The following is a 23,941-nucleotide window of genomic DNA, read 5'->3' as shown; positions in this document are numbered from 1 at the left end:
AAATTTGGTACCCCTCCTACTGAACCCCTCCTGTCCTCCCGTCACAGACTAACCCCCGTTCCCCCCACCCCCACCCTCAGACGCACACATGCCCCTGTGTGTTAGTGCAAATGTGTGTTCTCCCAGAGTGGGAAGCGTCCGGCGACCAGGGAGTCCGGCCAACTGTCACATAGCCTTTGGCCTTTGGCTTTTGGATGCTTTACACTTTCCTTTTGGATCGATACTTTTGTTGTTGCTGCTGCTCTATTTACTGTGCTGGGAAAAGGCCAGACAGGTAAGCAGGACATGTTGTTAAAGTTGTCCACATATTGGGATAGAACTGTGCGTTGAAAGTGCAGTTGGGTCCGTTTTTTGTTGTTGTGTGCATGGTCGCTTTGACATTAGAATTGCAACATATCTACGAGACAATGATATCGCGATCCTTTCACTGAAGATCATTGCCCCTTGTTAGATAGAGTTGTGGACCAGTGAACCAACAACAAGTCTTGGAAGGAGTCAAAAAATGGAGTGAAGGAATGTTCTGTGTCATAGTTGTGCTGCTCTGCTAATCAGATAATCCCATGTTGTAATTCACATGGTGAGCGTCATGCTCCTGATGCTGCATGTTATTGATTCTGAGGGGGAGTGTTGGAAGGAATGTGGTGAATAAGTTACAAGTCAGAAAGAAGAGGACAGCCGTGAAGATCTGTCTGGAGCTAAATTTATATGTCCACAAGACAGACTAAAGATCTATCAATTTATCCATCCTTCAATCCACCTATCCATCTCTCTCTATATATCCTTTTATCAATCTATCCATCTATCAAGCTAAACTGTTTATCAATTTATCATATATACAGTATATATACATCTCTCCATCTATCATTCCATCTATGCCTCTATCCATCAGATAGATATATCTATTCAACTATCCCAGTACTTAACCCTTTATCATTCCATCCATCCAACCGTCTTTTCATCTATCTATATGTATACTTCCATCTGTCCGTTCGATATGTATTGATATGTTTTCCCCTGAGTCAATCTGTTACATCCGTTTGGAAGTTTAAAGGGTAGAAGTGAAAAAGGTGTGAGTTAAATAGCCAGCAGGGTGAGGCGACATAAGGCATACCAGCCAAAGCTGAGTGGGTGGGGGGAAGGGGGGTTCACAGTGCGAACCGGGCATGCCTTCATGACGCAGTGATCGGCCACTGAGCCGTGGTTGGCGGACACGGAGATCAGCTGATCCCATCAGGGCTAAATCGGTCCTGCTAGCAGGAGAATCGGAGATGTAGAGGGTAAAGAGCTCTTTTTATGATGATGCAACTGAGAACATCTCAATAAATCAAAATCTCAGTGAAGCTTTAGAAATCACATTTTGAAACCAAAAATTAAGTTGCTGTAGGCAAAATATACACTCACCGGCCACTTTATTAGGTACACCTGTCCAACTGCTCGTTAACACTTAATTTCTAAGCAGCCAATCACATGGCGGCAACTCAGTGCATTTAGGCATGTAGACATTGTCAAGACAATCTCCTGCAGTTCAAACCGAGCATCAGTATGGGGAAGAAAGGTGATTTGAGTGACTTTGAACGTGGCATGATTGTTGGTGCCAGAAGGGCTGGTCTGAGTATTTCAGAAACTGCTAATCTACGGGGATTTTCACGCACAACCATCTCTAGGGTTTACAGAAAATGGTCCGAAAAAGAAAAAACATCCAGTGAGCGGCAGTTCTGTGGGCGGAAATGCCTTGTCGATGCCAGAGGTCAGAGGAGAATGGCCAGACTGGTTCGAGCTGATAGAAGGGCAACAGTGACTCAAATAACCACCCGTTACAACCAAGGTGGGCATAAGAGCATCTCTGAACGCACAGTACGTCCAACTTTGAGGCAGATGGGCTACAGCAGCAGAAGACCACACCGGGTGCCACTCCTTTCAGCTAAGAACAGGAAACTGACGCTACAATTTGCACAAGCTCATCGAAATTGGACAATAGAAGATTGGAAAAACGTTGCCTGGTCTGATGAGTCTCGATTTCTGCTGCGACATTTGGATGGTAGGGTCAGAATTTGGCGTCTACAACATGAAAGCATGGATCCATCCTGCCTTGTATCAACGGTTCAGGCTGGTGGTGGTGGTGTCATGGTGTGGGGAGTATTTTCTTGGCACTCTTTGGGCCCCTTGGTACCAATTGAGCATTGTTGCAATGCCACAGTCTACCTGAGTATTGTTGCTGACCATGTCCATCCCTTTATGACCACAATGTACCCAACTTCTGATGGCTACTTTCAGCAGGATAATGCGCCATGTCATAAAGCTGGAATCATCTCAGACTGGTTTCTTGAACATGACAATGAGTTTGCTGTACTCAAATGGCCTCCACAATCACCAGATCTCAATCCAATAGAGCATCTTTGGGATGTGGTGGAACGGGAGATTCGCATCATGGATGTGCAGCCGACAAATCTGCGGCAACTGTGTGATGCCATCATGTCAATATGGACCAAACTCCCTGAGGAATGCTTCCAGCACCTTGTTGAATCTATGCCACGAAGAATTGAGGCAGTTCTGAAGGCAAAAGGGGGTCCAACCCGTTACTAGCATGGGGTACCTAATAAAGTGGCCGGTGAGTGTATACTATAGTACAGAAATGTGAACTCTAGGAGGAGGCCTGTGTTGCCCCCCGACATTTGGGGTTTTCAGTGACATATCTTTTACCAACAATTCTCATCTTATTTTGCACACATATTCATTGTCTCGAAGACGAGTCTTGCCTAAGTTTTTAAGTTGTGCCGCCAAACGGTCGACGTTTTAACAGGACCAGTATCTTAACATGAAGGTACAACACATTTTTCCAATCATTCATGGTTTCCAAATGGTAAACACAATGCCGTTGTTGATTCATGTAACATGAACACACATTTGAATTCCTACTAAACTTTGGTCCATGGTCAAATCATCAATTGTGAGCTTCTTAGCAAAGGTCAGAAGGCTAACACACGGCACACATGTGAACAAATTGTTGCAAAAAATGAGTATGTTATGAATGTCATTTTAATGTTAGCATTTAGCTCAGAACAGGGTAGGGGTGACAGAGGTAATCGGGCGAACGAGTAGGCACTATCGATATAAATAGCTCTATACATTCTTGGTCATTCCCTTACTTAGATGACTGGCAGTGGCGTGATTTTTTTTTATCAATGTCTGGCGATCTACTGACCCATTGGCACCGGTAGTCTATTTCATACGGTCTACGATACAGTCTCACGTAGCCGCTAGCATAGCAGTAGACTGTGAGTGGTGTGGTTAGCTCTTTGTGCCATTTTGGCACATTATTGGATGTGTTAAAAGCAAATGTCATTTACGTATATGATGATTGAAAAGATTGCATTACATTACATTAGTGCAAAAGAAGTCAGATGAACGTGTTAAAATTGTCAACAAGACAGTTTTTAATTACACATGGAGAAATACTATTAGGATAACAGATTACTGAATGACTTAAAGAGAACTACTATTCAAGGAAAATCCCAACTTCACTGATAGTTAGTACTGAATTACTGAATTCTTGGCAGGTGACACGTTTTCTGGCTGTTTTATGCTGTCTAAAATCCTGATGGTCCCCTATTCTAAATAAAGTCATCATAGCATTTTCCAACTGCCTAACCCTAACCATTGAAATACAGTGGTTGTTGTTCTGCTGCAGTTGTGTACTGTTTCATCTCACTCCGGCGTTGGAATATTCCGCTGCAGGGCTACAATTACCCAGTGGGTGGTTTGTTTCAATTGAACGAGGAGGATCGTGGGGCGTTAGTGTGGGTATCCTGCTCTCTTCTCCTGAAATCTGCTCGTGGGATTTAGCACAGTTCCTCTCTGGTGAATAATAACAATGCGGACATCTAAGTTAAAAAGTAGAGTCCGTGTTTCTGTTGTAGTGTGCAGCATTGGAAATCCTGGGATCTGGGATGTTTCTGTCTAGAATCCATTTCACAAGCCAAAAATAATTCAATTTCCTCCACCTTTCCCACCTATGATGCCAGATGTGATGACATAACTGTGCATAAAGGAAACGAAAGGATCAGGAGAACAGTGATATGCAACACAGAGTAATAGTGGAGTTTTAGATCATGTTGTGATCATCCCAGCTACATTTACCATACAGGTAAATATAAACCCTGCAGCTGGGGGTGTGGGAGCCACTTGGGATGTTCATACAATGTCTCTTACACAAGGGATGAAGCTCCAGAAGCGGCCTCCAGCTTCACACTGATGGAGTTTGCAGTACACTTAATGTAGTCCCTGCACTAGTGCACAGTTGGCTTGTTCCAATGTATTAGTGTGTGGGTGTCATAGTTTTCTTTTTAAATTACACATCGGGTTCAGACAATATTGTCCACCTCTGATTTGACCTGCACTTGGTGTACTTGCTTTTTACTTCATGGGTTCTTCATTAATAATATTATTAATTCTGCAATACTGCTGTGATGCACATTGGTTTGAATCAGGTAGAGAGGGTCTATTGCAAGTCACATTATAGGAATTATAGGTCCAGTGTGATTTCTTTAATTTTTTATAGCAAGTCTTTTGTCAAACAGTTATCACGACCATCCCAGAGTCGAGCTAAATTATGTTTTACTTCATGTTTGTTGTTATTTGCACAATTCAAATGTTGGACCCAATCCAAAGACTGCTGCTTCCATTGTGTTCCTACACTTTTCAATCAGCCTCCCGCAATATCCCCAACTTTACAGATATTCAATGTTAAATTACAAGAAGCCTTTCAGTCTGATTGTTTATTACACCTTGACTTCCTATTGGCATCAACGTGTGCTTGGTAAAGTGGCTGTTGAACCCGCCCCCCCCTGCCGGCATGTCTCCATCCGCCTGTTGCTGGCCCTGTAACATTTTGGAGTGGATGTGTGGATGCAGCTTGGTGCCGCTGCTCTAAATCCTTCAGTTATGTAACAGAGAGACAATTGATACGAGGGGTTGGAAGCAGCTGTTGTTTTATCAGCCGGAGGCTTCACACACATACACACCTGCTGAAAGTGATTATGGGAGGGGGACTGGACGTCCATGTGCTGCGGCTATTTCTTCTCCCGCTGTGATCCTCTGGTTTACACAGGGTTCGGTGAAGGTGGATGTTAGTTAGCCATCCCAGCATGGTTAATAACCGACACACAGAGATGGAACACTCAAATGAAGGAGGTTAAGGAGATGTTTACCCTCCTCTGCTCGTCTGTGTGTGTGTGTGTGCTAATGTGGGAGCAGATTTATCTCAGGTCAGACAGTCTCTGCTGTGCTCAGGAGGTGGCAGAGTTAAATTTAGCCTGGAAACCTGAACCTGTGCCTCCTCCGTCAGCTCCTTCTCTGGGGCCGGGGGCTGAGCCCCACGGGGCACAAAGCAGGCCGAGATCTTTGCCTCAGCATTTAGGAGCAGCGAGCTGCTGTGGCCCCCTCTGGGAGACAGCGGGACCGGATCTCCTGAGACAAAGATGTCTATGTTGTAAGACACACTACCAATCTCCCCCTAAACCCTGGACCCTCAGGCACTTAACTGACTGAGGGTCTTCAATTCAAGAGGATCTATATTTGCATCTCAGCTAGTGTAGTGCAGACTACGACTTAGGCATATCTGTTTGTAGACAAACTCTGTAGTAAAGTGAATTTAAGCTGTTTTGTGCTGCATTGTGTTCTCATACACAGTGCTTGGCTTCTGCCTTCTGACCATCAATAGCCCTTTTTAAGTAGCGCTACAGTCGTGCAGTAGATCCGACCTTTCAGAAGGTTTGTGGTTCTCCTCTGGTCATCCAGAGGAACACACACTGTAGGTCTCATGCTCTTTGTGGGGGTCTACCTGCTGCACAGCTGTTCCCCTTCATGAGCCCCTCCACCCAGAGACCCCTTGCTCAACAGTGCCACAGCAGTACTTATTCTTATTCACTTCACATTTAAACAGCTGGATGTTCACACCTGGATGTCAGCAGCAGCCCTGAGACCCCTGGGTGGAGGGGAGAGAGAGTAACACGGCCGGCTCTGTCCTTCTTTCTTTGTAGGGAGAACAACCTCCATCGCCACCTCCTGGAACGCTTGAAACATGGCTCAGTGAGTTACTGCACGCACGCACACACACACTCACACACACACACACACAGTATGTATAGGAGTGTATTTTTGCCGCACATATGTAAGACGTTCAGAGGGAGGACGTCATGGCTTCCTATGTGCCGTGTTGCAGCGTCCAGAGGGTGCAGAAGAAGACCAGCACCATGTCCCTGACCATCTCCTCCTCCTCCTCCTCCTCCTCCAGCGCCGTGGCCCAGAAAAACTCCAGCCTGGTGCAGCCGCTGTGTGGCAGCCCTCAGAGGGTAACCGCAACAGAGCAGCCAATGAGTGGAGTGAAGATGAACACATTGAAACAGATGCACTGTTTTCCTTTCCAGACACAGAGTCCCGAACACACCCAACAGCATTCAGGAGGAGTGGCCCCCACTTTCGTCAAGGTAGAACACCACAAACAATATTCCATACATTTATCTTTTGCAACACACATTCAAGATTTGTTTTTATCTTACTGCTAGTCACTGTAATGCTGTAAAGTCTTATCTGGGGGTTCTTTTGGGTGTATTGAATGAGGCAAACACTTGGGTTGCGTTTGAGCCCTTTTATTTGTTTAGTAGCCCTCGCAGGAACAACAAGTCTCTGTTTGTCAGAACGTTGTTCCTCCTCTTTCCCGCCCAATCAGCACTACTGCTTACAAGGGACAAATCAGTCACCAAGCTGCAGCTGAGGCCATTTACACCTCCTTCGGAAGGAGCACTGAGCCAAACTCCACCCCCCCCACCCCCCACCCACCACAGATGCATTTGTCTCTCATACTCTAAATCAGTATTGAGCAACGATTGTGAAGAAAATCAAGACAATGTTTTGTTGCCTCATGAAAGATTACTGATCTCAATAGTACCCTCTAACATCCTCTCATCTTCTCTTCTTCCTGTCTTCCATCTTCTCTTCCTCTCTCCTTTCTCCTCTCCTCTTCCACTCTCTGTATTTTGTCTCCTCTCCCCTCACCATCGCTACCAGTGTCTCCATGATGTGTCCACGCTGAATGGCCAGCTGGTGGTCCTGGAATGCAGGCTGAGAGGAACCCCCCCCCTGCAGGTCATGTGGTACAGAGAGGACGAGCAAGTGTTGGACTCGGACGATTTCAGAATACTGCGCAAGAGTGAGGGCGTGTTTGACAGTGGGCCGAGGGTGGGCGATGTCATTTCAGCTCCAATAAACCCAACCAGAAGTATTTTGCAGCTATGACTTCAGTTTTATACTTCATCTGACTTCATTTTTCAGACAATGTTATAAGATGGAAGTTCAGCGTGATTCACTTCAAACATTTAATAGCTTGGATCTTTTTTTTCTCTGGTAATGAGCTTACTTCCAAAACAAATGTCTTTTCCCTTTGCTTGTTTTCCCAGAGACCTGCTCGGGATCAGTGCCAGGTAGAGTATTGGTCCTATAATAATGGTTATAAAGGGAAGTGTTATACTGTCCTCTTAACTTTCTCTTGTGTTACTTTAGTTTTCTTTTAGCCTGTTGCTTGTTTGTGATCCTTCCTGAAAACTCATGTGTCGTTGCTTCCTTTGAAGGGTGCTAAAGAGGATATACCTCTGGGATAAAGCTATTGGAACAGTGTGTGAGTTCATAATGAACATCCTAGGTTTAGTGCTCAGAATAGGGAGAGAGGAAAATGATCAGAGTGAATGTGACAACATGATGTCATGTGGAATACACCAGATATATTCCCACACAAACTACTTCTGCCTTCTGGCACCTCCATGTGGAAGCTCGGAGGAACAGCTTGAAAACCAAGGACCTGAATACCTGTCATATTTGATCAATACATTTTTAAAATAACTGATACATTGTGTTTTCTCTTTGGTCATGGAGAGATCACTCCTATTTAGATGTGTGGCCTGTGGCTCTAGAAGAAAACATTCACAAAAACAACATGCGTTGGTTCCTGAGTTTGAGCAGCTTTCATCCCGTCTTCATGGTAAACTGCATTGATGTTGTGGTGTGGCCCTGCTGCAGAGGAGCTGTGCACGCTGGTGATCACCGAGGCCTTTCCAGAAGACTCCGGCCTGTTTAAATGCGTGGCTCTAAACCCCTTCGGCAGGGTATCCTGCTCGGCCGCCCTGGAGGTTTACAACGGTTAGACGGCTCACTCGCAGTCTGCTGAGCGGCACTCGGCTGTGGACATGGTTCGGCCTTGTGAGTGACACCGCTCTTGTCCTGCAGACCTGGAGGAGCAGCTGGAGGCGGAGGCCGCTGGTCAGCAGGAGGAGGCTTCTCCCCCCCGGAGAAAGGAGGCAGCATTCCAACACGAGACTCCCTCCTTCAGCGAGAGCGCCGACGACTTTCCCCCCGAGCTGCCCGACTCCATGACACTCCCCCCTCCCGAGTGGCCTGACAGCCCTGTAGAAGACAACATGCTTGTTGCAGAGTGAGTGAAATGTACACACACGTAACACACTGTCACTTTCTATGAGCGTTATTCACAAAGCGTTGTAAACCGGAGGAAAAAAACGTACCTCTGACACTGGTCCTGAGTATTCGTAGTTACTTGCAAGCATTATTGTCATTACTGAAAAATCAAGGTTAATTTTAGTGACTTATATTATTTTATGTATTATTTATAATATTATTATAGTATTTATAGGAAACTAGTATAATTAAAGATTGTGGAAGAGGCGTATGTATGTATCCAGTACCCATTTATTCATTCACACAGATTTTGTTTTGTTAGAATGTATCATCCATTATATATATATAGTATATAAATATATAGGAATAGTTCAGGACCACACGTTCTAAGAAACGATGTTAAAACGGTTGCACTTCCTTGTTAAATCCTGAGCAGGGCGCTGTTACACCATTCCAAAGGTGAAGAAGAAGACCATCATCAAGTTCACCCCACTTTCTTCCTTTTTTCGGTCTGCTTTCTTTTTAAGTTTGTCTTTCTTTCACGAGACTTACTTTAAGGAAGAACGTCATGATAATGATACGGATATTACATTGATTATGCGTATTCATAAGAAAAGGGGCTTTAGAAGGGTTGCACAAACTCAAATGAATGTAAAACTACATTGGATAATAAAAGAGTCCTACTTTTAGAAGGTGCCCGCCAGTCAGAGAGCAGACTATTGGTACCCAACCACTGACGTCACGTACATACAACCGTGATGACAGTGAGCTTCGAGCCAATCGGCTGCACCCGCGCGACCCCGAGAATACTGTGCTCCGCTAGTGCGCGGCGTCACCTCGCGCTTCACCCCGGTGGTCTTTCCGCGCGCGGGGACGGTCGCGTGTGCGTTGAAAGTGGTGCAGACACGAGGTAAGCAAGCACCGTGTGCTGTAGCGTTAATGTCCTCCTTCTTCTTCGGCAGCGTTAACCACCGTGGCGTAACGGTGTGTCTACACCGACTGATGTGTGGGACATGTCACGGGGAGGAGTAACGTTAAGTTAGTCCGTACAGCCGCCGCTGTGTCTGCAGCACTCGGACTGGACCTCGGTCTATTTCTGGGCTGTGTGGCATCAGATAGTGTTGGGAGAGACAAATTAAGCCAACGTCAATGTTGTCCAACGACGTTACTCCGTTTTTTTTGTCGAAGAAAGTTTTAAGTTTCTTCATTAATAATATATCTATTTTTTATGTCAAGTGGCAGTAACGTTAATGTTGGCGGGACATTGCATGTTGGCAGGACTGATACTAACTATTAATGATCCGAAATATTAGTCAACCCTAATGTAATAAACTGTTTCGTTAATGAACCTTAACGTTAAATGGACCCTAATGATGCACTAGCCTAGACAGCATGCTAGTCATCGCTGGCTGGATATTCTCACCATCACCATGGATATACAATAGGTTATGTTGCCAGACTCAGACATAAATTATACATTAAGCTGGTTAATATATTTCACACGGGTCAAATCTTTACCTTGACAATTCATTGAGTATATACTTTACCCAGTAACTAAAGTTCAAAGTAATTTGGAATTCAAAATAACTACACTTTTAAGTATTTTGTTAAAACATTATGTTCGATTTTTTTTTCGGCCCTAACAAATACAAATGACAAAATACTCAAAGTAATCAAAATATACGCATTTAAAATACAAGTACTCACAATACTGCCCATTTCTAACGTTAATGGACCCTATTATTATTGAACCGTATTGATGGTGAACCGTATTGTTAATGAACCTCAACATTAATGAATCCTGAAGTTGGTGAAATGTAACGTTAGTAAACCTCAACCGGTCATTTGCGGCGTTTCCTCTCTTTTTTTTTTTCCTCCAGCATAAGCCACTGAGCTAAAAACTGAAATAACAACTAATGGTCACGAAAAATCGAACTGAGTGCCACTGATCTGGAATGAACCCTAACATTACCCGAGGTGAAACGGGACACTCTCGCTTTGGGGCTCTCTGGAGCTGCTTCTCTGAGCAGGGCTCTTTTATTGGGTTATGCTTTACTGTCTGTCGGACAGGCGGCGAAAGCTTTTTTTTTGTCGTTCACCTTGGAATAGTTAGGAATGTTAATTCACACATGTCAACGAATCTACGTGTCGAATCACATGAATATACATACACATTTTAGCCGTCCAGGGAAGTGGGTGACGGTCCGCCAATGCTGGGGCGACAATGGAAGACCTTTATTGCTCTATTTGGAGGTGTTGAAGCAGGGTATCTTATTGTGAAAGGCCGGAATTGATTTGGCAGCATTGATGGTCATTTTGGCGATCCTTTAACCAATATTTCATCTCTGTGCAAAACCACGAGGGACGTCTGCCCGGGTCAGAGGAATACCAGCAAACCGCTACTTCACCTGCGTTAGCGCCCTTTTACCAAGTCTGGTTAAGAAATGTATCTAGCTTGAACGGTTGGGACTAAAAACAAATACCTTTAAATCACCCCAATACTTTACACGGCCATCAATAGTGGTGCTGGATAGTTAGCTATAAACTGTCTGGGTTAGGACACCCTGACGTTACTTTAGCTGACAGATGTTTTTTATTTTATTATCTGGATAGGAATTATTAAAAAGTGAGTGGCGAGTAGTCACTGATTTAACAAGTCTGCCGGCGGTTAGTGCGTTCACGTGCACACTAGGTCTCCAATGCACTGTTGTTGTTTTTGCAGTTTGTTGATATTAATTTGTGGTGAAATAATCTGCTTTTGTAAAATACTGGAGAGAAGAGTATTGATATATCCATCAATGTGAAATTTGGTGATATTTAATCCAGAGCAATGAGTACATCTGTTATGGAAAGTACAGACATGGCGTCTGTGTCCTTCAGGACCCCTAAACTTGGATCATAAAGTTGAGGGTCACTTTCTCTGGACCATTTGAAGTGTATCTGATTGTTGTATTGGTCAGATCATCACACTATGGAGAAGGGTTGCTTGTGTGTGGGCGAAGCTGTCAGTTTGAACTTTGACCCTACAGTAAAAATAATGATGTTTTGATGGGAAGGTGTTGACTAGTAATTATTGTTGGGAAAAGAGTACTTTAAGGAGAGCAACATGGAACAATTCCTACCTTGATATTGTTGACCACTTTCACAACATAACTACAGAAAGCTATTTTTGTTCAACCATTATGTAATGAAGTGGGTAAAGACGGATCATAGAACAGTGTGCCAAGTTTCCTTACAGTGTGATTTTTTTCACACAGCGTCAAACCAGTGTATAACCGGAACAACTGTTGTTGCTTTTAAACAGGTAGCAGATTGGACGGGGTAGAACACCACAACACAACAGTTTGTCTCATAATTGTACATTCATAAAATGACCCCACCAAACTGCATGCTGGGGGCAGCTCGCCCGCTATCACAACAAGAAGTAACTCTGTTGCTACACGCAAACACAGAAAACCAGCCGGGCTATTCAGGCTATCCTGGATGTATTTACCTCTGACTTGGTTGCATAAAAGCAGGTTGAATCAAACCCAGCCAAGTAACCATGGTTACGATTTATTCTTTGCAGCTAGCCTGCTCCAGACCAGGCTAAGGTTAGTCCTGCAGTCTCGTGTGTTAAATCAGCTGCCGCTCTGGTCCCAAACAAACGGGTTTAATAGCCATTCCGGTGTTTTCTGTATCTGTTCGGGTTTTATTTTTATTAACATGCATCACTCGTCACTATTGCTGTCACGAGTTTTACCCCTACTATTGCATTTGTTTAGATCACTGGTCCCCAACCTTTTTTGCCTCAGACAGTTTTCATGTCAGACAATATTCAAGGAGGTCCTCCTGTTTAGCAAATTAGAAATACCTGGGGGGGGGGGGGATAATAAATAAATAAATGCACTATTTGCCGTACTGTCAGAAGTGAGTGTTTAGCACAGAAGTCCTTAGCGCACAGCTATGGTGAAGCCTGCATGGTGAATTAGGCACAGCTTATAGAGATTTGTGCATATGGTTGTAAAATATATTCAAGCATTGTGAATAAGGGTTTGAAATGAGGTCTTTAGGGTACATTTCCAGAGGAACATTAATTCCCTCTGCTCACTTTTAAGGTAAAGTATAGACTAAATAATCATACATTTTTCATATAGTCCTATACATGGTAAGTTACTTAAAGACACGTTACAGTAAAACCAGAGCATTTAGCACATAAACACACAGATCATCAAGCAATAAAACCAACACATAAAACAATCCTATTAAAAAATAGTGATGGATACCTTGGTTTATTTAGAAAGCCGTAGATGCGCACTTATCCCAGCTATGTACACCTGGGTTGACTTAGCCCACCTTCTCATCCCGGGTCGGCAATCGTGCAACCTATTATGCCGCGAGGAGCGGATCACGCAAAGTCACCTAGCCTGCATAGCTTTGTTCTACTTCTGTGCAATACCCCCCAGAGCACCAACACAACTTGGGCCCAAGAAAGGAGCTGTGGGCTGTTTTTGGAGTGCCTTTGAAAAATCTCACGTAAGTTAGATCAGAACACCATTGTTGCAAAGTTGGTCGAGCCGCCGGTATTGTCTCTGGTGGCAACACTAGCAGTGTAGCAGTAACAACTAAAGCCTAGTTTATGCTTCTGCGTTTTTGCATACCTTTTCGTGGTTGCGTGTGTCGACCCATTTTTCTAGACTTGCGTCAAAAGCTTTGCGAGCTCACAAAAAGGCTGTGATTGGTCTGCTAACTACATCCTTTCAGATGTCTCACGTTTCCTGTTTCATAGCATAATTCCACCACTTATAAACAAAAAATTATTACGGAAGAATGAATCTGTTTAAAAAGCTTTTGTCAAAAGAAATCCGTAAATACGACCACTGATACAACCATTGGTGGACTATAAGGACGTGTGGATGGCCTCCAATTCATGGAGGGAGATCTCCTCACCAACGTCTGTTTGCCAGTCGAGGGGTGAACAAAGTTGTGGAGGAAAATACAGTTTGGTGGTGAACAGCTGTTCAGGTGGCTAGCGGTCCTTTTCAGTGTCAATGAATGTGTTTACTTGAAAAAAATACATACATATACCGTCAGAATGTTACAAAAAACTGTATTAATTTTTGGCCATACCGCCCAGCCTTAAATGCAGCATTTAAATAAAGTGACAACAAGTATGCAATGTTATTTTAAGAAATCCTAAATGTGAGGCAAAATGAAGTCTCATTTCATGATATTGCGCTGGCCCTGGCTGAGTTGAAGTAACTTACTGCTGGAGTACTGAGCCTAGCTTGGCATTCTCCTACCCACAATGCCATGCAGATCTTGTGTGTGTGTTTTAAAGGATTGGGTCACCAGTAGAGCGTCTGCACCTGCCAGCTGATGTCCGAATTCCAAGACCAATATAGCTCTGCCGAGTTAATCATACAAACACGAATACACATAGAGTAGACTGTCACCATACTAAATAACACACACACACAGTCTGTTCCGCCCCTTCTAGCACCAGAGATCACGTTGCCCTTGATAAAGAAAATAGAACAGTTCAAAATTCTTTTCTTCTCAAAGAAAGCCCTTCGCACCCTTTCCCCTCCAATCCTGCCACCTACTGTTATAAAATCTTAAATGTCAAATCTAAAACATCTCTTGACTTATTGTACTAGCTTTTGATGTTTCTGTTTTTACTATGTAAAGTGCCTTGTGTACATTTAAAGTATTTATAGTTTTTGAAGCTAGTCCCGCTCCAAACTTATCTTCACATTTTAATTCAATGAGTCAACAGACCTTCAAGGATGTTTTAGATTTAGATTTCCATTTGTCTTTTAGCCATTGAGCTACTGGGAGACTGCTTTTGACCAATCAAAAACTCCACACATGGTTTGCGTGGAATTAGAATCCAAGCTATTTGATTGAACACGTATCCATCAATGAAGGCCATTTACAACCACACTTTGTGCTGCATATCAACCCCTCGTTCTCAGGACTTGGTGTGTAAGAGGGCCTGCGTAGCCTAGACTACGTGGTAGTCATGGCAGCAGCATTCTTTCCAGGAGGATAGTGGGGAACCGGCCAGGTTTTGGATGACAGGAAGACTATTGATATCGGACGATGGCAGTCGTAGAGAATGTGATGTGAACCAAAAGTTACTTTTTAAGGTTGCTCATCATTTAACACACATCTGGATGTACGTGTGGAGACTTTGTCACAAAGTTTGTCTGCTGAAATAACATCACGTGAGGTTCAAAATCAGCACTGGATGAGTGGCATGCCAACATGTCGAACCCAGAGAAGTAAATAAAATATAATTCATCCTTTTAGTTAGTGTCGTCTCTCTCCAGAGAAACAATGCAGCAAGAGCCATAGTTCTTACATATAGAATCATTATATTGAATCTGAGTTACTTCAATCTACCCATCAGAGGCACCATGCATTGACGTATAGTTTCCGGTTCTTTAGTTTTACTTTATTATTTTGTTAATGTGAATGTAAGGGTCGTCAGCTCTTGTCTTCAACCTTTGGGGGCCTGCAGGTGATTTTCCTCCCAACTTCTCACCTAGAGTTGTGGAAACTTTCTATGAGAAGTAACAAATAATGGGAATAAAATGGAAATGTTGTTAATTACTTAGGCTGTATTCCCCCTGACTCATGAACACAGAATAAAACCTATACCATATCATAAGCAGACCTATATGATATGCTAAATAGAGAAACATACCTACATCATAACATATGTAAACTTGGCACATAACATGAATAGAAATAAGCAATAGCAGTCAAATCGACTCTTAATATAAAAAACAATATTACATTAGAACTTGAATGGAATACGTTGATCAATTTAGCGTTGAACTGAGCTGTCACTTCCAAATACCACCTGTGATCCTTCCGTTTACAGGGGTTCAGCTCTGTAGTAGAGAGCTTAATCCCACCTCCAGGCAGGGTAGAGAGCCCCAGCAGCGATGACTTCACAGGTCTTTGAGTGACCCTGATCCCACAGATCGGGTTCCCTGAGTCTCTGCTGGCTCCTCATGGCACGCTCTCCCATCAGTACTGTCCTTGTCTGTTTGTGTCAGTTTACCACAGGCGGGCAACCACTCCTTTGAAGAACACTTTGGCTGTAGTGAGGAGGTGCTGAGCTCAGGGGGGCAAAGGTCACCGGGAGTCACAGTCGGAGCCTACACGCCTAGCCCTACACCTCCACCGAGCCAAGTCAAGGAGCTGACCCACACCCCCAAGCTGTTCAGCCCCACCAAGCTCAGTTTCCCTGTAAGAACAAAGTTGTAGGTGCCACCAAGATGGACCAATGTGTGGTCACTACGTGGAGGGCATGCACTAGAACATTAGACTGGCTAGAGAGAGAAAAATTAATTTGATAAATAAGTCAAAAAATGTAATGTAAACATCTGTCTCCTCTGCCCTGTCTTGCCAAGACTAACACCCCCCCCCCACCCCCATGTCTTGACTGAGATTGTTAGCTTCTAGCTATTTGAGAAGGTGTCCTTCTTGTCCTTTTGCCATCAGAAATGCCACAATTGCATCTTTAATCTTTGTGTTTGTGTCCTCCCAGCCAGGAGGTCCCACAATGAACCTGTCTGACCTGCCCTCCTTCACTCCCAGCGTCTTCCCCCCGAGCGCCTTCAACTATGAGCGCCCACGCCATTTCATCCAATCGCAGGCCGCCTTTCAGGCACCCAGCTATGACAGCGTTCTGAGAGAAGCCCAGGAGAACCAGAACAGCTCTCAGCAGAACCTCAGCAGCTTCCAAGATAGTCCAAACCCCACGGAGACACAGAGTCGAGTTAACGCCACGCCCGCACAACCACAGTCTTTTTCCCAGACTCAGTCAGTGTCTGAGTCCTCGTCGCAGAGCCAGGCGCAGCTACAGTCCCGAAGCCTCAGCCAGAGCCAGGTTCAGTCCCGAAGCCTCAGCCAGAGCCAGGTTCAGTCCCAAAGCCTCAGCCAGAGCCAGGTTCAGTCCCGAAGCCTCAGCCAGAGCCAGGTTCAGTCCCAAAGCCTCAGCCAGAGCCAGGTTCAGTCCCAAAGCCTCAGCCAGAGTCAGGTTCAGTCCCAAAGCCTCAGCCAGAGCCAGGTTCAGTCCCAAAGCCTCAGCCAGAGCCAGGTTCAGTCCCAAAGCCTCAGCCAGAGCCAGGTTCAGTCCCAGGCCCAGACAGAGGTCAAGACCCAGGTCCAGATTCAGACACAGGCCAACGGCATGGGCAAGTCTTCCTCCTCCAGTATCAGCTCTCCCATTTCCCCCCAGGCCTCCTCTGCTGCGCCTCCTCAGTCCTCCCTTGCCCCCATGCAAAGTGCCCCCGCCTCCACCGTCCCAGCCTCCATATCCCTTCTCCCTCGCACCACCATGCGTTCCACCATCACTCTCACCCCCAGCATTCCCAGCGCCACCGGCCTGGGCAGCGCCACCCTGCCGGCCAATCAGGACGCCATGTCGGCACCCGCCGCCTACCTCTGCTCCGTGCTGCCCTCCCAGTCTGGCTTCTCCTCATCCAAGCTGTCTCCCAACTCCACCCGGCCCCACTTCCCCACCTCCCCCTCCCGCTCCCCACCTGCCCCCCGAAGCCCTCTCCTCCCCGCAAGGGGGTCCTCCTCTGGTATCTCCCTCCCCCAGCAGCCTCTTGCAGTGTCACCGTGCCTCCCTGGCTCCCCTCTTTCTCCGTCCTCCTCCTCTCTGCAGCAGCCCAACACTTCCAACGGTCAGAGCAGAGTACCTCCTGCTGTGGTCTCCTTGCCGGCCAGCTACAAGGCAGCGCCAAGCATGTGAGTCCTCTGGTTCACTGGTCCACTGGTTTCCCATTCAATTAAAAAAAACACCCCCTCCCTTAATCATCTGGAAATAACTGTTAAGCGACTTTGGAGAAATATGCAGAACCGAAAATTTTTTATAATATATTATAATAATTATATATATATATATATTATTATAATATGATATATTTCCAGTGTCAGCAGCCTAAAGGCTTGCTGTTCCTTCGCCTTTTGACTTGTACATTCCTGCCAAAAAGAGCAACCCAATGTAGGCCTGCAGGTCGGTCACATCCAAGTCATTCCAACTCTCCCCGTACACACACCTGGCCTCTAAATGCGTCATCTCAAGACAAATGTTTTCCATTGATGGTGTTATGAAGAGCTCAAATGCAGATTTTATGTCATGGACTTGGCTGACAGAACCTGGAAGCATTCTGATGACATTAGAAGCACTAAGTCTACCTCTTGTTCATGTGGGGAGATGGTCCATAATAACTTAAGATTTTTGGAGGGTTGAGAGACAACAGGTGGGTCAACAATGAGGGTCTTATTCTCATCAGAGGATGCCTCATAATCAGGGTTTTTCTTAACATCATCTTTCGTCTCGGACACATTCTCCTCTAACGTCACATGATCAAAGAGCTGTGACAAAACCTCATTGACAGAAAATGTTTCCTTAGAAGTCATTTTCAGTTGAGAGAGAGAGAGCAGAATAACAAAGCACCCAAAGCACCAAGACCAATGCTTTAGAAGGCTGCTGGTCAGGTGGTCAGTCTCGTGCAGCAGTCCCAGCTCAAATAGGTTCAAATGTGTTACTTTGTAGATTATTTGATAATATACTGCAAGTGCTTGGGTTGTCAGCTGCAGATTTTGTGTCTGACCTGTGGACGACCTGATTAGTTTTATACAGCTAAAACACTGATGTGTACAACATGTGTACAGGACATGGAAAACATATCTAATTTTATGTTTATTCAGTTGTTCCCGTTAAATTAGGAAAAGTCATAAAATGTGAAGCAAGAGAAATTATCTTTTTAGAGACGTTAAACATTGAATGGGGTCAAATTGACTCCAAAAGTAATAGGAGGGCTAGATATTAAAATGTTTTTTTAGTCTATAATAACTTTGTTGCCAGAAAAATGCACTCGGTCAAGGATGTCCACATTAAAACCCAATTCTCTGATCCTACATCCATTACTTCATATTATTATATCAGGTTTTCAATCTGTAACCATGGCTACGGGGGGCTGCCCCCGTAATATAATGATAGGGGAATCATTTGGTCAAACCCCTCCGCAACGTACAAAGGCTTATTTCTAAACGTTCGATGCCCCATTGGAATGTTCTTGCTCTACCCCTCAGCCTTCCCAAGCCCATTCTGAAGAAGGCCGTAGCTCCTCGGCCATCCTCCTCTCGCTCCACAGATGAAGACATCCAGGGCTCCAAAGACGCCCTCATCCAGGATCTGGAGAAGAAGCTGCGCTCAAAGGAGGCCAGGAGGAGAAATTGCCAGGTGTGTGTGTTCCCTGCCTGTTTAAACCTCAAATAATACATCATTAAAATAGTTTAACTGCATCACGTAACCCATGTGTGAGAGACGTTACAGCTTCATTTTCAAACAGAAACTGTCCTACGAGGAGCGCATGGCTCGAAGGCTGCTGGGTCCAGACAACGCCAACTACACGTTGGACCAAGACAGTCTCTCAGACTCACACCCCGACCAGGTAGGACCATGAGCTTCTGCATTCAGTCACCCGACGGCATGTCGTCCTCATGTGTGCTGCACAGACATTTGTGTTGGCTCTGGTCCAAAGCCCGGCAGCTATTATTCTGCTATCGAGTAAAGAGCACGCATTATTATAGTCATTGGGTTTGAATGGCTGCACAGGGAGCCTTCTTCTCTCTGAGGGCCTCCTGATGGACTCCCCAAGACAAAGTACAATCAGCAGCCCCAGTGAGGTGTGTGTGTGTGTGCGTGTGTGTGTGCGCCAGAAATGGTTCTGATGCTTAGAGGGCTTTGCACCGTCTATCCTCTCTCTCTTACACACAACACAAACACACAACACGTGCATGTACACACACACATTTGTCAGCAGCTATTCCTGGCCTGCTTTCTGAGAAGGAGCCCCTCACAAGGGGATCATTGTGTCAGAACACACACAGGGACCCTGCTGGCATTTAGTCAAACTAAAATGGTTGGTTTTCAAAGTTCAAACGTCTGTTTGCCTCTACTTATGAGTGTGTTTTCTGTTCCAGCCAGATTCACCAGAAGGAAGACACACAGGGGGACTCTGGTAAATCCATTTATATATTTGTATGAAGTGGTGAACTCTCCCTTTTAAAGACAAACTAAATGATTAAATGAGATTCATGCCTTTAGTAAGAACCCTTGGTCGAAATTAAACCAAAGCATGGAGTTAATCATTTTAGCAACATTTCTACCTTTTTTATGACATTGAAGATATAAATACTTTTTTGCCTAATTGTCATAATCATTGTGTTTAGCTGTCTATTCCTTCCTTCTGTCAGGAGGCTTAAGTCCCCTTATTCAGTATCCACACACTCACACACACACACAGGCAGCCATCTTGGTGCTGATCCCTGCTCCATCACGGTGAATAAGGGCGAGGTGACGCTCTGTTAACAGCGTCCCTCTCCTTGCAGGGGGAGGCGCCACACAGGCACGGATGAGCGGGGAAACGAGGGCTCCGCCATCCAGGAGAAATGTTACGCTCCTCGCTTCCTGCAGGTACCTCCAGACCTAACGGTGGAGGAGGGACGCTTCTGTAGGATTGACTTCAAGGTGAACCCCCCCACGCATCTTCAAGGTGCATAAATACACTGTATAGCTGGTATAGTGATCACCATGGCGATAACGGTGTTATCGTGTCCCCTATTCAGGTGGGCGGCCTCCCCACGCCTGACGTGTGCTGGTACCTGGACGGAAAGGCCATTCGTCCAGACGACTTCCATAAGATGTTGGTGTCTGAAAGGGGGATGCACTCATTCCTCATAGAGATCGTCACAGTGCACCACGCCGGCGTGTACGAGTGTGTAGCGCGGAACCGAGCCGGGGAGGCGCGATTCTCCATGAGGCTCGACGTGTTAGGTGAAGAATGTCACCACCGCACACCTTTCTGCAACGTATCAATGATCTGGACGCATTTGTTCATCCATGCCAGTCCTGCTTGAAATGTTTTTTTGGAAGAGAACTGAAGGGCTGCTGTGCCACGTCCTCTCTGCAGCCCAGGAGGCTCTCCGTCCTCCCACCTTTGTCCAGAAGATGTCCAACTCCAGAGCTCTGGAGGGGGATACTGTTCGGCTGGAGTGTAAAGTGGACGCCTCCCCGCCTCCACAGCTCTTCTGGAAGAAAGACAAGGACATGCTGCGCATCGACCCAAACAGAATGAGGTACCTCTCCCTGCACATCAGGACCCTCAGTGCTGCTGTTTGCACTGGTGGCATCAGAAGCACCCCTAGCTCTAAAGAAGGGCCACGTCAATACATGCTCCATTTATTTCTCAATGTCGTATGTGTAACGCGAGTCCCTGCTGCTTCTGAGAGGCCAAAAACATTCAATAGATTTCTGTGTGCCATAAAGAATAGTGATGTGAAACCAGCTCGGAGCCGATGTCCATGTGCAGTAAGTTGCAGTCAGCATTATGACCCTGTGTTGGTCCACAGTCTGTACCAGGACGGCTCAGGGCGCCAGTGCCTGCTGCTGGAGAGGCTGTTGAAGTCGGATGCCGGTTGGTACACGCTGTCTGCCATCAATGAAGCCGGCATGTCCACGTGCAACGCCAGGCTGGATGTGGGCAGTAAGTGAACCGTGTGTGTTCTCAAATATCCACGCAAACGTGCTGTAAAGGGCCCACCTCACGTGCCGCAGCGTTTGTTTGACGGAGCGCTGGAGACACTGGTTGCCGTGGTAGCGTGGACTGTAAAGTCAAACAGCATATGGAGAACGCTGTGCGCCCCACGCTCCAGTGTCTCCAGCGCTCCGTCAAACAAACGCTGCAGCACGTGATCAAGCAGAAGAACAGGGAACACTCAGGGGGGGCCCCTGAAGACCACTCAGCGACAGGTATCAGGTTTCTGCTGCATCACATGGCTTGCCATCTGCAGAGTGAGAGGCCTGAGCCACAGCAATGGAAGGTGGAGCTTTCACAGAGCTACTCACGTCTGGGACGTCACCACTAAGGACGCTTAGTGAATAGTGAAGGTCCCTCCAGTGTGTACCGTATTTTCGCGACTATAAGGTGCACTTAAAATCCTTTTTTTTTCTCAAAAGACGACAGTGCGCCTTATAATCCGGAGCGCCATATATATATGGATCAATTGGTTGATCCATATATATATATATATGGATCAATTGGTTGATCCATACTGGTTAACGAGGATCCATTGAAGGGAAAGTCTGGTGCCAGCAGCCGAGGTAATTCCAGCTCCAACAGCGTATATTAAAGCTCGTAGTTGGATGTCGACATCGCGCTGACGGTCCGCCGCGAGGCGCCACCGTCTGTTCCAGCGCTGCCTCTCGGCGCAAGATGCACCAAAGCATTTGCCAAGAATGTTTTCATTAATCAAGAAGGAAAGTTGGAGGTTGAGAGATATTGTTAATATCCACATTAATGTTTGAACAACGTTACCATGGGAGTGAACGCTTAATAACGTTTGATTTAGCACAGCCCGATCTGTGGATGCATAACGCAACCCCGGTCAAACGTTTTAGTGCAGTATCTTCTATTCTATGCGCCTTATAATCTGGTGCGCCCTAAATAGGAGATTCATTCAAGGTGCGCCTTATAGTCACGAAAATACGGTAAGTTAGATTTACAGGTGACATGTTTCTGCATGTATGGCATCAATGAGCTGGGTGAATGAGCTGACCTTTCTTTTTATAACCACACACACACACACCTGCGTTGACTGGACCTCACTACTGTCTGGTGGTTCCACATGTGGCACTGAGCCTGTGCGGGGCTGCAGGGGAGTCATTTCACCTCGCATCAGAGGAATGATGAGCCACTTTTCGAATGAGTAAGATCCAACACACCCGTAGTGGTATTTCTAGGAGTCTCTTTAAACGATGTGTGGTGGAACGTTGTATTCATGTAATGAAAGCCAGCTGGATATGGATCGATGTATATGCGATACCTGAAGTCTCCCACAAATAAGTGATCTCCACATTACACCTACACATCAGTTCAGAATATGGAGTGATGATCACATTGTTGTCAAGCACAGTAACGGTCAGAGAAATGAATGTACGTCTTAACCCCCCCCCCCCCCCCCTTCCCTGTCTCCCTAGCTCGCACAGCCCCGCCCATGAAAACAGCGCCCCCCGGCTCCAAGACGTTGAAGATGCTGTCCTCTCTGAGCCATGTGCCTACCCGGACCGTGGAGAGCCCCGCCCAGCACACTGCCCCCCTGTACGAAAGCGAGGAGCTGTAGACGTCCCCCCGTCCCTCCACTCACATCCTCAGAACCGTCACACATCTCAGAAGCCTCGAGGCACTTTTTGTTCTAGTGGTCTTTGGTTCAGTGCAGCAGAACCAGGACACACAACACTTGAGTTCAATTGCATGTCTGGTTATTGTACTATAATATAAACTCTGCAGTTTTATTTCAAGTTTCTTACTGTTCGATACAGAGTACGGTACATTAACAGGGGAAATCTTCCACATAAACCAAGATATTTATTTCATGGTTTTCCTGTTACAAAAAGTTTGACGGTGTCTTGGTAACAAGCTCACCCGTCCTCTGCCTGGTGCTTGTTTCCGTGGTGATGAGGAGCAGTCGGTAGTCACTCAGACAAATGTTTCCCCAGTCGGGAGCCTGGTGAGTTAAAATAACCTCATGTGGTCCATCTGCTGCTGTTTGTCACCCCTGTGTGTGTGTGCGCTAGAGGCTGCAGAGCTGCTGTAAGCCTGTCTGCAGGTCATGGATGCATAAATAGACCTGGATACATTGTGCATTGAGGTCCAGAAGGCCTCAAACAGCAATGCGGCATCTGTTTTCCTCGGGAGCAACCTGAGAGTACCCACTAGTGGTGAGCAGGCCGACCCACAACCCTGTGGGTGTGGGGCTGTGCTAACGTTATTTTGGTTTGGGTGGGTTGACTTAACTTATAAAAACGTATAGGCAAACCGCAATGTCCCTCTCTCAAACACACACACACTCTTCGGGACCGGCTAAGTGTCTGGGTCCCCTAACGTGGCAGGTAAAAGATAAACACCTCTGACCTCTTGGTCCAGCTCTGAGGGGCTCTCCTTGTCTTTGAGCTCCAGCTGCTCCTCATTGAGTCCAATATGTCATTTTAAAGTTGCTTTTCTAATAAACAGTTCACAAATAAACGGTTCAATTGTCAGTGACATGTGTCGGGGCTTGAGCAGCAGCCTGCCCCTCTGACGACTGAACCCCACACTTGAACGTTGGATAACATCTGCAGTGCAGATCGGTTGAGGAAGCAAACTCACTTTCTCACCGGAGCCTTAAATACAAAAAGCTGGATGTGTTGCTACCTTCAGAAACCCGGTTCTGCTGATCTAGTGCAGTCACTGTGCTCAGTGACAGGATATCTAAACTATTTATTTGTGGTGTTGAATCAAATGTGGTTAAACCTTTTTAGTGAGCTAGTAGTGTGTAGTGTAAGTTCTACATATGACTGTATGAATGAGGAATAAAGTTATGATCCTGACTTGGACTCCGGTTCTGTTTTGGTCTCAGACCAGCACTC

General features: G+C 45.8%; 1 protein-coding gene across 2 annotated transcripts; it reads left to right on the top strand.

The window, feature by feature from the left end:
* The first annotated feature begins 100 nt into the window (after positions 1–100).
* myot (myotilin) lies at positions 101–23,902 on the top strand. 2 transcript variants are annotated; one of them, XM_037461527.2, is made up of 18 exons: positions 101–274; positions 5,942–6,087; positions 6,221–6,350; positions 6,426–6,485; positions 7,066–7,207; positions 7,455–7,478; positions 8,071–8,190; positions 8,278–8,482; positions 15,513–15,705; positions 16,007–17,214; positions 18,565–18,715; positions 18,825–18,926; positions 19,459–19,496; positions 19,867–20,005; positions 20,104–20,311; positions 20,448–20,613; positions 20,887–21,020; positions 22,514–23,902. In XM_037461527.2, the coding sequence occupies exons 2-18, from the start codon at positions 6,080–6,082 to the stop codon at positions 22,654–22,656; spliced, it is 3,171 nt and encodes a 1,056-aa protein (XP_037317424.2). In that variant the 5' UTR covers positions 101–274; positions 5,942–6,079; the 3' UTR covers positions 22,657–23,902. The 2 variants fall into 2 exon arrangements, with proteins under 2 accessions (XP_037317424.2, XP_037317425.2); XM_037461528.2 differs by lacking the exons at positions 101–274; positions 5,942–6,087; positions 6,221–6,350; ... (3 more) ...; positions 8,071–8,190; positions 8,278–8,482 and adding an exon at positions 9,003–9,373 and having other exon boundaries at positions 19,453–19,496.
* The last annotated feature ends 39 nt before the right edge of the window (positions 23,903–23,941 follow it).

This window comes from Pungitius pungitius, chromosome 2 (genome assembly GCF_949316345.1).
Source record: "Pungitius pungitius chromosome 2, fPunPun2.1, whole genome shotgun sequence".
In the NCBI taxonomy this organism is placed as follows: Eukaryota; Metazoa; Chordata; class Actinopteri; order Perciformes; family Gasterosteidae; genus Pungitius; species Pungitius pungitius.
This window is presented reverse-complemented; position numbering and strand designations above follow the sequence as displayed.